The sequence below is a fragment of the Plecotus auritus genome (genome assembly GCF_963455305.1).
Source record: "Plecotus auritus genome assembly, chromosome: 9".
NCBI classification, from domain to species: domain Eukaryota; kingdom Metazoa; phylum Chordata; class Mammalia; order Chiroptera; family Vespertilionidae; genus Plecotus; species Plecotus auritus.
Genome location: NC_137783.1, coordinates 150,661,148 through 150,674,517, shown reverse-complemented (window position 1 = coordinate 150,674,517; position 13,370 = coordinate 150,661,148). Strand labels below are relative to the sequence as shown.

At 55.8% G+C, this 13,370-nt stretch overlaps 1 protein-coding gene across 1 annotated transcript; it reads left to right on the top strand.

The window, feature by feature from the left end:
* The first annotated feature begins 5,498 nt into the window (after positions 1–5,498).
* CDC42EP2 (CDC42 effector protein 2) lies at positions 5,499–11,900 on the top strand. Its single transcript, XM_080640218.1, has 2 exons — positions 5,499–5,616; positions 10,388–11,900. Exon 2 carries the CDS (start codon positions 10,734–10,736, stop codon positions 11,364–11,366), a length of 633 nt encoding a protein of 210 aa, XP_080496344.1. The 5' UTR covers positions 5,499–5,616; positions 10,388–10,733; the 3' UTR covers positions 11,367–11,900.
* Positions 11,901–13,370: the final 1,470 nt, after the last annotated feature.

The window sequence follows — 13,370 nt, the reverse complement described above, 5'->3', positions numbered from 1 at the left end:
CATGCCGGCCCGGGGTAGCCAGAGTGAGCCAGGGCCGGCCTGTACCCGCATGGGCCGCCATTAGTGTACAGAATACGCTGCTTGAAAACAGGTTGCTTCACTCGGAGCTACCTGCTCCCTGAGAGCTGGGGCCCAGCCGCGGCCCTCTGGGTCGTCTCTAGTCCAGCACAGCCCTAGGCACAAGGTGGACGCAAATAGGAGTTTTCACGATGGATAAGGACCAGGTGCATGGAAGGGGTGGGAGTGCTGAGGAGCTCTGTGGACTCTGCTCCCCAGGCCCAGGGACAGCAGTGTGGCTGGGGTGTCCCAGGGCCTCTGGGAGGAAGTCCCAGAGCTGCCACCACTCTGGAAAACCCCTTGGCCTTAGCCTGGGGCCAAAATCCAGACCCAAAGGAAAGTCCCCCAGCAAGGCCCCCCAGTTCCCAAGGAGGGGTGCAAGGCAGGGGCAAAGGTAGCTCCAGGGGGACACTCATCTCAAAGCCCAGCCTCTGATGGATCAGAGCTCTTTGCGGGGGGGGGGGGGGGGGCGGACAAGGAGGGCAGGGCTGGAGTTGGCAGGAGCGCAGGGGAGGAAGGAAACAAGAAACAATCAAGGAAAAATTTAACCCAGGCCTGGGGTTGGCTCAGGTCATGGAGCCTTGCAGGCTGAGCTCAGGCTGGGATGGAGCAGGCTTCCTGGGGGTATGGGGGGTGGGGGCGGGAAGGGGAGCAGTGTGGGGAGGGGGGAGCTGAAGGCGCTCTACAGACCTCATCTCTCACTGACCTCCTAGATGCCCCCAAGATTATCACCACCCTTCCCTGTGACCCTCCGCTCCCAGACCTGCCCCCACACTCCTGGTCCCCGTCGTCCCACCCAGGGCCCTAGGTTCCCAGGTAAGTGGGACCACAGAGAGCTGGCTCCAGCCTGGGGCTCCGTCCCTGCCAGCCCCTTCTTCACCCCCAGCCAACCTTGGAAAAGGGGCTTTTCACTGTTTCCCCCTGGACCCACTGGGGGGTTGGGCCTGCTGACGCAAATGATTTCCAGGAAGAAGAGTCTGGGAGGGGAAGGAAGGGTTGAGTCAGTCCCCGGGTGGTGATTACAGGGTCCTGTGTGGGGGGGAGTGGCCGTGGGGTTTTGGGGAACAGAATGGACTGGGCCCACCCCAGGGCCAGGGAGGGGCTCACCCTGAGGAGTAGGAAGTTGAATGCTCCGTTCAGGGCATTTCGCCAGGGCAGCCTCCCTTGCCTCTAAACTCTCCCAAACATCCTGCAGGGTCCTGCCCCCCAGCCACCAGGGTGTCCAGGAACCCTTCCAGTAAGAACAGTGCAGGCCCTGGCTCAGGCATCAGACCCTGAGCAAGGGGTGCAGGCTGGGGTGGGGAGCAGCGGGTGGGGCAGTTGGCCTGTGTCTGCTGGGTCAGATCCTGAACCCCTGGCTCAGGATCCCAGCCTGCCTGCCCACACGCAGGCCCTGCACACAGCCTGGGAGGTTACGTACAAAAACCCATTTTAGTAAATGAGATTCTGGTGTATAAATGCTCCTTAATTGCAGGGCTGCCCTGGCAGCTGGGCGTGTCCACAAAGGTCCTGTCCACTCAGCAGATCCAGGAGGAGCTGGCAGCAGGCTCCCCGGGCTGCCCTGGCCCCAGCCAGGTGATAAACTTCACCTGTGAATGGGGAGAGCCAACCACCTACCTGAGCGCTTGCAAAGCACAGAACCCACTGCCAGGCGCGAGTCACACCTTGGATGTGGGCTTGGTGGGGGGCTCTTGTTTGGGGCGATGGCAGTAGCTTACAGAGCAACAAGGGGACCCAGCACTAAATGGAAACCTGTCACATCCGGGTGTCCTGAACACAGTCCCCAGAGCGCAGATGGCAGGTCCTCTGGCTTCGGGTCCTGGCTGGGAGCCCTGGCCTGGCAGCCAGGCCGGACTGCTCACCGGTCCCTGAGCAAGGGGAGCAAGGGCTTAGGCCGGGCTGGTGTGGCCAAATAGGCTGCTCTCCACCCATCCCCCTCTGCTCCCCCATCCGACCCCCTGAACCTCTCCAAAGAGCTCTGGCATTGGTTTCCGGCTTTCTGTGGCCTTGAGTGTCTTTGCTGCTCTAAGCTTCCATCCCTGCAACTTTGTTTTATCATTAACTCTGAATGATCTTCTAACTCTTCCTGACCCCCTTTCCCCCAGTGGCGGACTCTCAGCGAATGAGCAGGGGGTTGGGGGCTGCACCTCAGGCACATTCCTGCAGGTTCAGGGGCTTCATCGTTAGAGTCATTCTGGGGTAGGTGGCAAGGCCGGCCGCTTCCCCCGAAGCTCCTGTTACGTGGTGTCCACGACACTCTCCTGCGAGGCCACGTGTTCCCATCAGCGAAACACACACAATCCTCATCTTGTTTGGGGCTCACATACCTCCCATTTTACAGGCAAAGAGGTTCAGAGAGGGACTGTCTTTTTTTAAAATATTTTTTATTGATTTCAGAGAGGAAGGGAGAGAGAGAGAAATATCAATGATGAGGGAGTATCATTGATTGGCTGCCTCCTGCACGCCCCACACTGGGATCGAGCCCACAACCAGGGCATGTGCCCTTGACCGGAATCAAACCTGGGACCCTTCAGTCCTCAGGCCAACGCTCTATCCATTGAGCCAAACCAACTAGGGTGGGACTGTCTTTTTTAAAAATATGTTTTTATTAATTTGAGAGAGAGAGAGAGAGAGAGAGAGAGAGAGAGAGAGAGAGAGAGGAAGGGGAGGGATAGATAGAAACATCAACGAGAGAGAGAGAGAGACATCAATCAGCTGCCTCCTGCACACCCCTTACTAGGGATCAAGCCTGCAACGCGGGCATGTGCCCTGACTAGGAATTGAACCAGGACTTCTTGGTTCATGGGCCGCTCAACCACAGAGCCACACCTGCTGGGGAGGGACTGTCTTTTATCTGCAGCCACAGAACAAGTCAGCAGCAGAGCCAGGGCTCCCTGCCCACCCTGGGCCCAGGGCTCAGGGCCAGTGCTCAGGCTGGGCAGAGCTGCCCCACCCCAGGACTGTGCTGTGGGAGGGAGGGGCAGGCAGACAACGGCGAGGTGAGCATCCTGAGCGGGAAGGAAGGCCGAGTCTGCGTGTCTTGACATTTTCAGGCCAAGCAGGTTACTGTCAGTGCCCCTGGCTTTGGTTTCCATGTCTGTAAAGGGGGATTCCCGGTGATGCTGGCTCTGCCCACCTGGCTGGGCTCTCAGGGACAGGAAGCTCTAGGTAAGGGCACAGGCAGGCCTGGGTGGGTAGCTGCCTGCTGAGCCTGGATGGCAAGAGGGGGAAGAGGTATAACTCGTACCCACTTGCGTCACAGTGTGGCCCAGGGCCACCATGTCCCCTCTCTCCACTGCCCAGGCCAGTTTTCCTCTGAACCACCAGGCCAATTCTGGCAGAAGCTACCTAATTAATGCTTCCTGGAGAATTGAGGGAGGAGCCGGGAAGGCTCGAGGTTAAACCCTGAAACTCCCCTTTACTAGTTTTCTATTGTTGCTGTAACAAACTTGGAGGCTTAAAAGGACACAGGTTTGTTAAGTCCAATATGGGTCCCACTGGGCTAAGCTCGGGGTGTCAGCAGGGCCGTGGGCCTCTGGAGGCCCGAGGGGAGTGTTCACTTACCTTTTCCAGCTTCTTGTAAACATGTCAAACCCACAGCCGGTGGGCCACATGCCTCGGCCCGCCGGCTGCAAGTTTGACATGCTTGTGACTAGAGACTGCCAACATTCTTTTGTTTGTAGGCCCCCCCCTCCCCCATCCATCTTCAAAGGCAGCAACAGAGCATTTTTCTGGCCCATCATCCATTACCATAGCCCTTTCTTGGACTCTCCTTTTCTGTCTCCCTCTTCTCCTTTAAGAACTCAGATGTTACACAGAGCTCACCTAGATAATTCAGGATAATCTGCCTATGTTTTTTAAAAAAGTATTTTTATTGATTTTGAGAAAGAGGCAGGAAGGGAGAAGGAGAAAGAAAGAGAAACATCTATGGGAAAACGGCTGCCAGCTGCACGCTCCTGCACTGGGGATGGAGCCCACAACCCCGGACCTGTGCCCTGACCAAGGATCAAACCAGCAACCTCTTGGTACATGGGACCACACTAATATGCCTATTTTAGTCAGTTGGTTAGCAACTATAATTTCATTGGCAACCTTAATTATTATTTGCCATGTAGTAGAACATATTCACAGGTCCCGGAGACTAGGACATACACATCTTTTGTGGGGGGGGAGCATTATTCTGCCTACCACTTCTCCCCATCCTTTCCTCCCTCCTGCCTTGGCTGACCCCACCCCCTCTTCCAGCTTCCTTCTCTACTTCAGGAAGTTTTGTTTTCCCGATTCTGCCTCCCTAAGAGGCCCTCCCACATTTACATATGGACACTTTCACCATGGTGGTCACACTGTCCTGTCACAACTGTCACCCTCCAGAAAGCAAGGTCCCCGCACCCCATAACTGTCCAGTCTTCCTTTGCCTCGCTGTTCTTAGCACTTGCCCAACTGGAAGGGTGTCATGGTTTACCTGGGGACATGGCTTTCCTCCATCTCACTTCCTTGGACTGGAGGTCCCCATGCAGAGGGCGCTGAATTCCCAGCAACAAAGACAGCACATGGAACTTGGTAGAAGCTCAACAAGTGTTTGTTGTGTGTGTGTGTGTGTGTGTGTGTGTGTGTGTGTGTGTTTTATTTCAGAAAGGAAGGAGAGGAAGAGAGAGATAGAGACATCAATGATGATAGAGAATAATTGATTGGCTGCCTCCTGCACGCCCGCGCCCCCCGCCCCCACACACTGGGAACAGGACCATGACCTCCTTGTTCATAGGTGGGCGCTCAATCACGGAGCCTCTCCGCCGGCAACAAGTATTTGTTGACTAGCTAAATGGAGCAAGGGTACAGTTTCTCTCTATCTAGTCCCGGCACCCTTCAGTAAATGTTCCTGGTACTGTATGAATGAAAGAGTGAGCGAATGAATGAAGAACCAACGTTGTACCAAGTCTAGGTATGGATCCCACCCCTGCCCCCTTCTGAAGAAGCCACCTAGCCTGACCGCAAATGTGGGCCCAGGCCACTCCACCTGCCCGCCGCAATGCCCTCTTTTTATAGGGGGCAGTAAACTCCTGGAAGCTCTCGGAAGTTTGTAATATTATAATGCAGGCACCTTCAAGGCCTCATTCATTTCCATAGTAGTCGCTGAATACACTTGTGCAGACGCCTCCCTGACCCAGCCCTCCAGGGAAGGAACCGGTCCAAAGACGCTCTTTGAATTCTGCAGAATTCACTCTTCCAACTGCCGCCCCTTTGGCCTTCCGAGAGCTGGACATTTAGGTTCCGACGGGCACAGCCGGGGTCCACGGAGTCCAGCCAGGCGCTCGGTGGGACTGGACCCCCAGGACCGCTTCTGCTCGCAGGCGCGGAGCTGCCGAGGGAGCCCAGGCGGGGCCGTAGGAGCGGGGCGGGGAGTGGGCGGGGTCTATTCGGGGAGGCCCGGGCATTGGTTCCGCGGGCCCGGGGCGGGGCTTCAGGGACCAGGTCTGCACAGCAAGTTCCCAGCCGGAATCGGCCGCAGGGTCCAGCTCCGGAGCTACCGCAGACCGCGAGCCCGCTGCCTGCGCGCTAAAGGTGAGTTCACGCTGGGCGCCTGCAGCCTGACCGCGGTTCCGAGGGGTCTCCCGAGAGGCCCATCCCTGTGGCGCTCCGTCACTCCCGGCTCCCATCTCACCTCCGCGCAGGTCCTTTCCCCGGAGCCGCGGGTTCCACGGTGTTTCCCGCCTGTGCCTCGGTCTCAGCGGCCACACCCGAGCCCTCTCTGCCTGTGGGGCGCCGTGCATCCCGAACCCGAATTCCCGATCCGCCCTCCACCCTGCGCCTGAGCTACCCGCGCCCCCCCGGGGCCCCGGAGCGCCTTCCTGCCGCCCTGTGTCCCCACCCGCTCTTGTTGGGAGCACTGTGTCCAGGGCTAGGGGTCGTATTTTTAGCGGATGGTGAGGTGTCTTCCTATCTTTAGCCACGGCCGCGAGCGTCCTGAAACGGATCCGGGCTGGGCTGGGCTGGGCTGGGCTGCGCTCCGGGAGAGGGCGGGGAGGGATCGGCGCAGGAACCCAAGCTGGGGCTGAGGAGCGGGGCCCGCGGGAGCCAGGGGCGGGGGCCCGCACGCCGAGCTCTGGCCCTGCGCCGAATGGACACTCGGACATCGCCCAGGCCGGAAAGCATGGGGCGGGGGGGCTCCTCCCAGAGCTTGGAGACCCTCGCAGGGTCCCGGATCGCCCCTTTCCCCTGTGATTGTCTGGTTGTGAGACAGAACCCACACCCCCCGCCCCCCAAGAGAAGAAGATCCCGCAGACCATCCGCATCTGGTGCGCGAACGTGAGGCTCCTTGGGGGCGCCTGCCTGGAGCCGGAGGCGTGCCGGAGACGTGCCGGAGACCCCGGCGCGCGCCCGGACTCCTCCAGGACTCGGAGCCATAGACTCTAGAGCGAGCGCGCGCGCCACCTAGCGACCTCGGGTTCCAGCGCCGCCCGGGGATCTCGAGAGACAGCCCCCGGCCCCCCCCCTCCCCCCCGCCTCCCACAGGCCTCCCCAGGCCTGCGAGGGGTATTCTTCGCTGGCTGTGCTGGGCGGGCGAGAGGAGGTGGACGCCTGGGGTCAGGGGCCCTTGTTTTTTTTTTTTTTATCTTGTTGGGAGCACTGTGTCCAGATCACAAAAGTGCTTGGGGGAGGCCCTACAGCTGTTTGCTGAATAAAAGGCCTGGCTGACAGTGACAGTGCTGCTCTCAATTGCAGTATAGCAGTAGGGTCTCCAGTAGCCCTCTGGTGATGGCTTTATTGTCAGCCCATTTTAGGGATGGGGAAGGTGAGGACCAGAGAGGAGAGGTGTCTTTCCCAAAATCAGAGTGAATCCTAAGTGGAGATGGATTTAAGGTCGGTCTCCTGATTTTAAGGTCAGGCTGCTTTTAGAACACCCCTGGTAGTGGTAGGGAGTGGTCTAGTATTCCTTGTGATGGGAGGTAGTTTTCTCTGAAGGAGGCCCAGAGTGGCTGGGTCCGAGATTCAGCTTCTGCTTCTGTAAAAGGCAGTAATGACAGCCGCCCGTGCTGTGTCTGGGAGCATTAAAATGGAAGCTGTGCAAGGGCGGCTGGAGATGGGGTCTTGTGGTTGCCAAATTTGAATTCTTGGGGCTTGATGGTTGCAATTCTCAGCTCTCCCCTGGGTGGTTGATGCTGGCCCAACCCTTCCTCGATAGCCTGTTCTCCCCACATCTGGAATTGGGCGGTATATCTGGCTCTGAGTGAGACAGCTGTCAGGGACGCCCAATTTGTTGTGGAAACACTCAGGCTGTCTTGGCACCCCTGTGTGATGGGAGGGGGGGGACCTGGCCCAGGCTCTGAGCAATCCCACCAGTCAGCCCCACTGTCCATGAGCAAAAAGGAAGGAAAAGCCACCCCAGGACTTCTCGCCTGCCAAGGAGACAGACAGGATGTGTGTCAGCATGCGCCCCCCAGGCCTGGCATGGTGGGCATCTGCTAGATCCGTGGTCGGCAAACTGTGGCTCGCGAGCCACATGCGGCTCTTTGGCCCCTTGAGTGTGGCTCTTCCACAAAATATCACGGCCTGGGCGAGTCTATTTTGAAGAAGCGGCGTTAGAAGTTTAAGTTTAAAAAATTTGGCTCTCCAAAGAAATTTCAATCGTTGTCCTGTTGATATTTGGCTCTGTGGACGAATGAGTTTGCCGACCACTGTGTTAGATGAATGAGGGGACTCTAAGACCTTGAGGCACCCATTGCCGCCCCCTCCTCCCCCCAGCTCCTTCCAAGCTTAGCTGGAATGCCGACACTGGAGACTTAGTCCTTTGTTTCCTGTTAAGCTCCAGGTGCTCTGGGAGGGGCAAGATGTCCGGTCTCTGTGGCTCAGGGTGATTGACCCTGGGTGTCCGGTGCTGGGGTGGGGTTTCCTCAGTGAGAGCCTGGGCTGAGGGGGTGATCCTGCCACGTCTGCATCCTCCTGCCTCCTTCCTGCCTCCTCCTGCCAGCCCCTCCTCCTCCCCTCACCCTGCCCAGGATAATGGGGCAGAGCGGGCAGGGCTGCCCTGCTGCTCAGCCCCTCCCTGGCTGACTCCCACTTGCTCAACCCCTGCCGGCCTGGGGACGGGGCAGAGGGAGATGGTGAGGTCATGTGGGTGCCCGCTGGATGACCTTGGACACGGTCCTTCCTTTGCCTTTTGTGCTCTGATTCTACATCTGTATCCACGTATCAGGGCCACTCCCTCACCGTGAGAACCAGAGCGAGTGCTCAGAAGGCTTCCTTTAACCCAGTGCGACACCCCTTCAGAGTGTGTTTATTTTTTGCCACATTAAAAATAGCTTTATTTTTCTGGTTTTATAAATAATATGCACATAAATAATATAAGCTTATTAAGAACCCGAGTTTATAAAAGTATGAACAAGAAAAGCAGTCACCAGAAATATTACCACCTTAGAGAAGCACCATCAATATTTTGACCGCCATCCTTTCATATTTACATATTTTATTTTACAGTAACAGGGCTAAATATTAGATAATTTTTATTGAGGACACCTTTCCTCTCACATCACTGACCTCACATCCCATCCCTGCACCCGACTCCAGTCTAGGTAGCACATATGACATCTAGTGCTGGCCTTCCATATTTTCTCTGTTCACACATAGAATAAAATTCTACGTGGATTGTATGTAGGTACATATACATGTGTCTATGGGGAGTGGGAGGGGAGTTGGTCAAGGCTTCCAATAAATGGAATCTTCTAGACTACATTCTTGCATTTTGTTTCTCTCCCTCTGCAGTGCCTTGTGGGAATTCCTCCATTGTCTTATAGCTCCAGTTTTTGTTTTGTTTTATCCTCACCTGAGGATATTTTTCCATTGATCTTTTAGAGAGAGTGGGAGAGGGAGAGACAGAGAGAAACATTGATGCGAGAGAAACACATCAATTGGTTGCCTCTTGCATGTGCCCTGACCAGGGCCCAGGCCAGAGCCTGCAACCAAGGTACATGCCCTTGACCGGAATCGAACCCAGGACCCTTTGGTCCACAAGCTGGCACTCTACCCACTGAACCAAACCGGCTAGGGCATAGCTCCGGTTTTTAAATGGGGATGATAGGAGGGTGGTTGTGATAAGTAAATGAGATGTATTTGCAAAGAACTCAGCAAAATGCCAAAGAACTGAGACCCTCCAACTGGTCCCCCCCATCCATCTTCCCCTTAGGTGCTAGGGCAGGGAGGGGGACAGAAACTACATTAGACTCAGCCCCTGCCCATAAGGAACTCCTAACCAGGAAGAGGAGAAAAGAGAAATTGTGAGGTGACCTCACTTCCAGGTGGGATGTGATTGGGTCAAATGAAGAGCAGGGGGGAGGGGTGTCTCAGTTACATGGCTCTGCCAGCTGAACACCTACTGTGTGTCCAGCCCTGTGCCAGGTCTGGGTGGGTGAGACAGAGGTTACAAGATCTCTGTCCTATGCCAAAACCGGTTTGGCTCAGTGGATAGAGAGTCGGCCTGCGGATTGAAGGGTCCCAGGTTCGATTCCGGTCAAGGGCATGTACCTTGGTTGCGGGCACATCCCCAGTAGGAGGTGTGCAGGAGGCAGCTGATCGATGTTTCTCTCTCATCGATGTTTCTAACTCTCTATCCCTCTCCCTTCCTCTCTGTAAAAAATCAATAAAACATATTTAAAAATAAAATAAAATACATAAATAAAAAATAAAAAGATCTCTGTCCTCTGCTAGGTAGGGAACTGAGACCAGTCTATGAGAGCCCCAGGCAGTTTGGCACCTGCCTGCCATTTCTTGGGGCGCCATTGATGTGCAATAGCCAGTGAGCACCTGGGCCATGGTGATGAGCAGAGCCAGGGACCCAGGGCAAGAGACCAGAGCCAGGACTCTTTTTTTTTTAATCCTCACCCGAGGATATTTTTCCCATTGATTTTTAGAGAGAATAGAAGGGAGGGGGGAGGGGGAGAGAGAGAAACATCGATGTGAGAGAGACACATTAATTGGTTGCTTCCCGCACAGACAACCGAGGTACGTGCTCTTGACCAGGAATCGAACCTGAGACCCTTCAGTCTGCGGGCTGACACTCTAACCACTGAGCAAAACTGGCCAGGGCCAGAGCTGGGACTTGTATGGGACTTTGTCTGGGACTTCAGGCCTGTCATTCAGGTTCCCGGGCCTCAGTTTCCCCTCTTGTAAGAGAGCGGCTTGGCGTTGGTGATCAGGCCCTCAGGTGCAGCGGGCCTAGGATGGAGCACATGCCCCCTCCAGCAGGGCCCCTGCACTTGGGCTCCCTCCCAGGCCTGGCGCTGCCGCTGCTGCCTTTGGTCCTTCTGCCCCTGACTTGTACCCTTGGTGTTTCTTTCAGCTCCTCAGCCCGGGACCAGGGAGACACTCACAAGGGCAAGACCAGGGAGCGCAGCTGCCTACACGATCACCTTTCTGCTGCCAGTGCCAGAAGCTCTCCACCCTTTTGGGAGAGTGTGACTTGCGTTCTGACTTCAGCAGTAGTTCATCTTTCTTTTTCTAATTCCTTGGGCCGACTTTGTGACCACGCCCCATACCCTGCTCCAGCCCTTGGCAGCGTTTTGGTGTCTGAAAGCCACCCTCCAGGTGTTTCCGGTTGAGTGGCGAGAGGAGGCAGCAGGAGCCTGTCGTCTCGGCGAGCGGACGGCCTCTAGCCTCGGCAGCCAGGCCCGGGTGGTGAGGTCACGATGTCCACCAAGGCGCCCATCTATCTGAAGCGTGGCAGCCGCAAGGGCAAGAAGGAGAAGCTTCGGGACCTGCTGTCCTCAGACATGATCAGCCCACCGCTGGGGGACTTCCGCCATACCATTCACATCGGCAGTGGCGGTGGCAGTGACATGTTCGGTGACATCTCCTTCCTGCAGGGCAAGTTCCACCTCCTTCCAGGGACGGCAGTCGAGGGACCTGAGGAGGATGGCACCTTTAACCTCCCCTTCCAGTTCACCCCCGCCACCCTGTGTGGGCAGGAGCTCCCCGAAGGGCCGTCCCCTCTGCTCAAGAACGCCATCTCCCTCCCAGTCATTGGTGGGCCCCAGGCCCTCACCCTGCCCACAACCCAGGCCCCACCCAAACCCCCTCGCCTGCACCTGGAGACCCCTCAGCACTCCCCACAGCCTTCCCCGCAGGAGGCAGGGAGTGTGGACATGTGGAGAATTCCAGAGGCTGGTTCAGGCCAAAATGGGCTGACCCCTGAGTCAGGGGCTGAGGAGCCCTTCCTGTCCCACGCCAGCTCCCTGCTCTCCCTGCACGTGGACCTGGGGCCATCCATCCTGGACGACGTGCTCCAGATCATGGACCAGGACCTGCAGGTCCCCACATAGGACCGAGGCGAGCCAGGCAGGAAGCCTAGGCTGGGGTGAATGCCGGGAAGCGGTGGGGGTGGGGGGGCGGGCGGGGAGGTCATGGCCCTGGCCTAGAAGTCGGGATCCCAAGTCCTGCTGTGTGGTCACTGGCCAGAGAGTTCTCACTTTGAGCCTTTGTTGGCCTCCCTCCCACCCGCTCCCCATGGGCAGAGTACATCTCATTGCTTTCCCATGAAACCCACGAGGACACGTGCAGAACTCAGCCCAAAGGGCCCTGAGCATGTTGGGCCACCTGGGCCCCCACTACCAACTGCTCCTCCCTCCCTCAGACCTCTTGGATGAAGGCTCTGCTGAAATGGACTCCCCTTTCTCTTCCTTTCTGCCTCAGCCCCCTCAGATGCCCTGACTTGGGGGCAGGGGAGAGGCAGGGCACAGACCTTGGGGTCATGTCCTGGACGGGAAGCATGGCATCAATGACCGAATGCCCCTCTCCCCCAGCCCTTCCCCATGACCAAGGGTTCTGGTCGCAATAAAACTTGCTGCTGCTCATAGTTGTGCTCCCTGTACCCTTGTCCCTGAAGACAGGCCAGTCTGCAACCCGGGCTGACCCTGGGGGAGACCCAGCTCCTGGCTGCGGGAGACTCCCTGGTTCTGAGGGCCTGGAATGGGAGGGACCTGACAGCACTATCAATGCTGTTTACTGAGCACCTGCAGTGTACTTGGCGTGCTCCAGGTGCTGGGGACACAAGACAGGCATGATCCCTGCTCTCCTGAAGCTAATGTTCTAGGTCCTGGGAGGAGAAAGATACTGAGCTTGTAAGCAAGCGAGCTGATTCCCAATAGTGCTGAACACTGTGAAAAAACTATTTGATCGGAAATGCCTGGGGTAAGGGGTACGGTGGTGTCAGGGCTCATTAGGATGATCACATGTGATTCTGAGCCAAGCCTAGGGCACTTTTTTAAAAAATATATATTTTATTGATTTTTTACAGAGAGGAAGGGAGAGGGATAGAGAGTTAGAAACATCGATGAGAGAGAAACATCGATCAGCTGCCTCCTGCACACCTCCCACTGGGGATGTGCACGCAACCAAGGTACATGCCCTTGACTGGAATCGAACCTGGGACCTTTCAGTCCGCAGGCCGACGCTCTATCCACTGAACCAAACCAGTTAGGGCTAGGGCACTTATTAATAGGTACTTGTTCCCTGCAGATATTTATATGCTTGTCTTTACCTGTAAACACAGTAAGCAGTGTTAGTTTACGGCCACTATCAGATAAGTCCAGTATCTTAAATCTTTGTGGGTCAGTTTATGTTTTCTGTTGTGTCAGTTCTTGTGCAGGGTTTCTTATTTCTTTGTGTGCCTGATTACCTTTGACTACGGACTGAATATCATATCTGAAAAATGGTGTTTAGAAATAATTTGAAGCCTTGGATGACAGTACATTCCTTCGGAAAGGACATTGCTTGGTACCAAATATGCTTGCTTCTGCCAGGTGACTAGGGGCACGATAAGGATGGGTCCAGCTGAATCCAAGTTCAAGGCTTGAGCATCCCTGGACCACCCAGGTAGTATGATTCCAGGCTACATGATCATACAAGTAGGGGTCCCATCTAAAGTGTGTGTGTTGGTGGGGTATCTGACTTCCTACCTTGGGCAGGCTCTGGGTTTTGATTTTTGGTCCTCCCCACCAAAGACTGCCAAACAACAGCTCCGTTTCACCGTTATATCTTCCAGATCGGTAAATGTCTCCAGAATAAAAATTGCTTTGAATTCTGGGCTTACCTCTCTGGGTTTGAGCCTCCTAAATGTTGGCCCAGTGATTCTTCACTATATTATTAGCTTTTCAATGCTTTTCAGATTTTTTTGTTCACGTTCTCTGATTTTTCATTTGTCTTCAGTGGGTATGTTGGAATTAAATAACTAACCAGGAGCCTGTCTCCAATTAACTGAATGTGATATTAAGAAAACCCCCTGGGCTTCATTTATATTTCTTTCCCCACTGGGTAATAGCAGTCCT

What these genes read in the sequence shown, in the direction of transcription:
- CDC42EP2 (XM_080640218.1), top strand. Translation starts at nt 10,734, where the DNA reads ATGTCCACCAAGGCGCCCATCTATCTGAAGCGTGGCAGCCGCAAGGGC.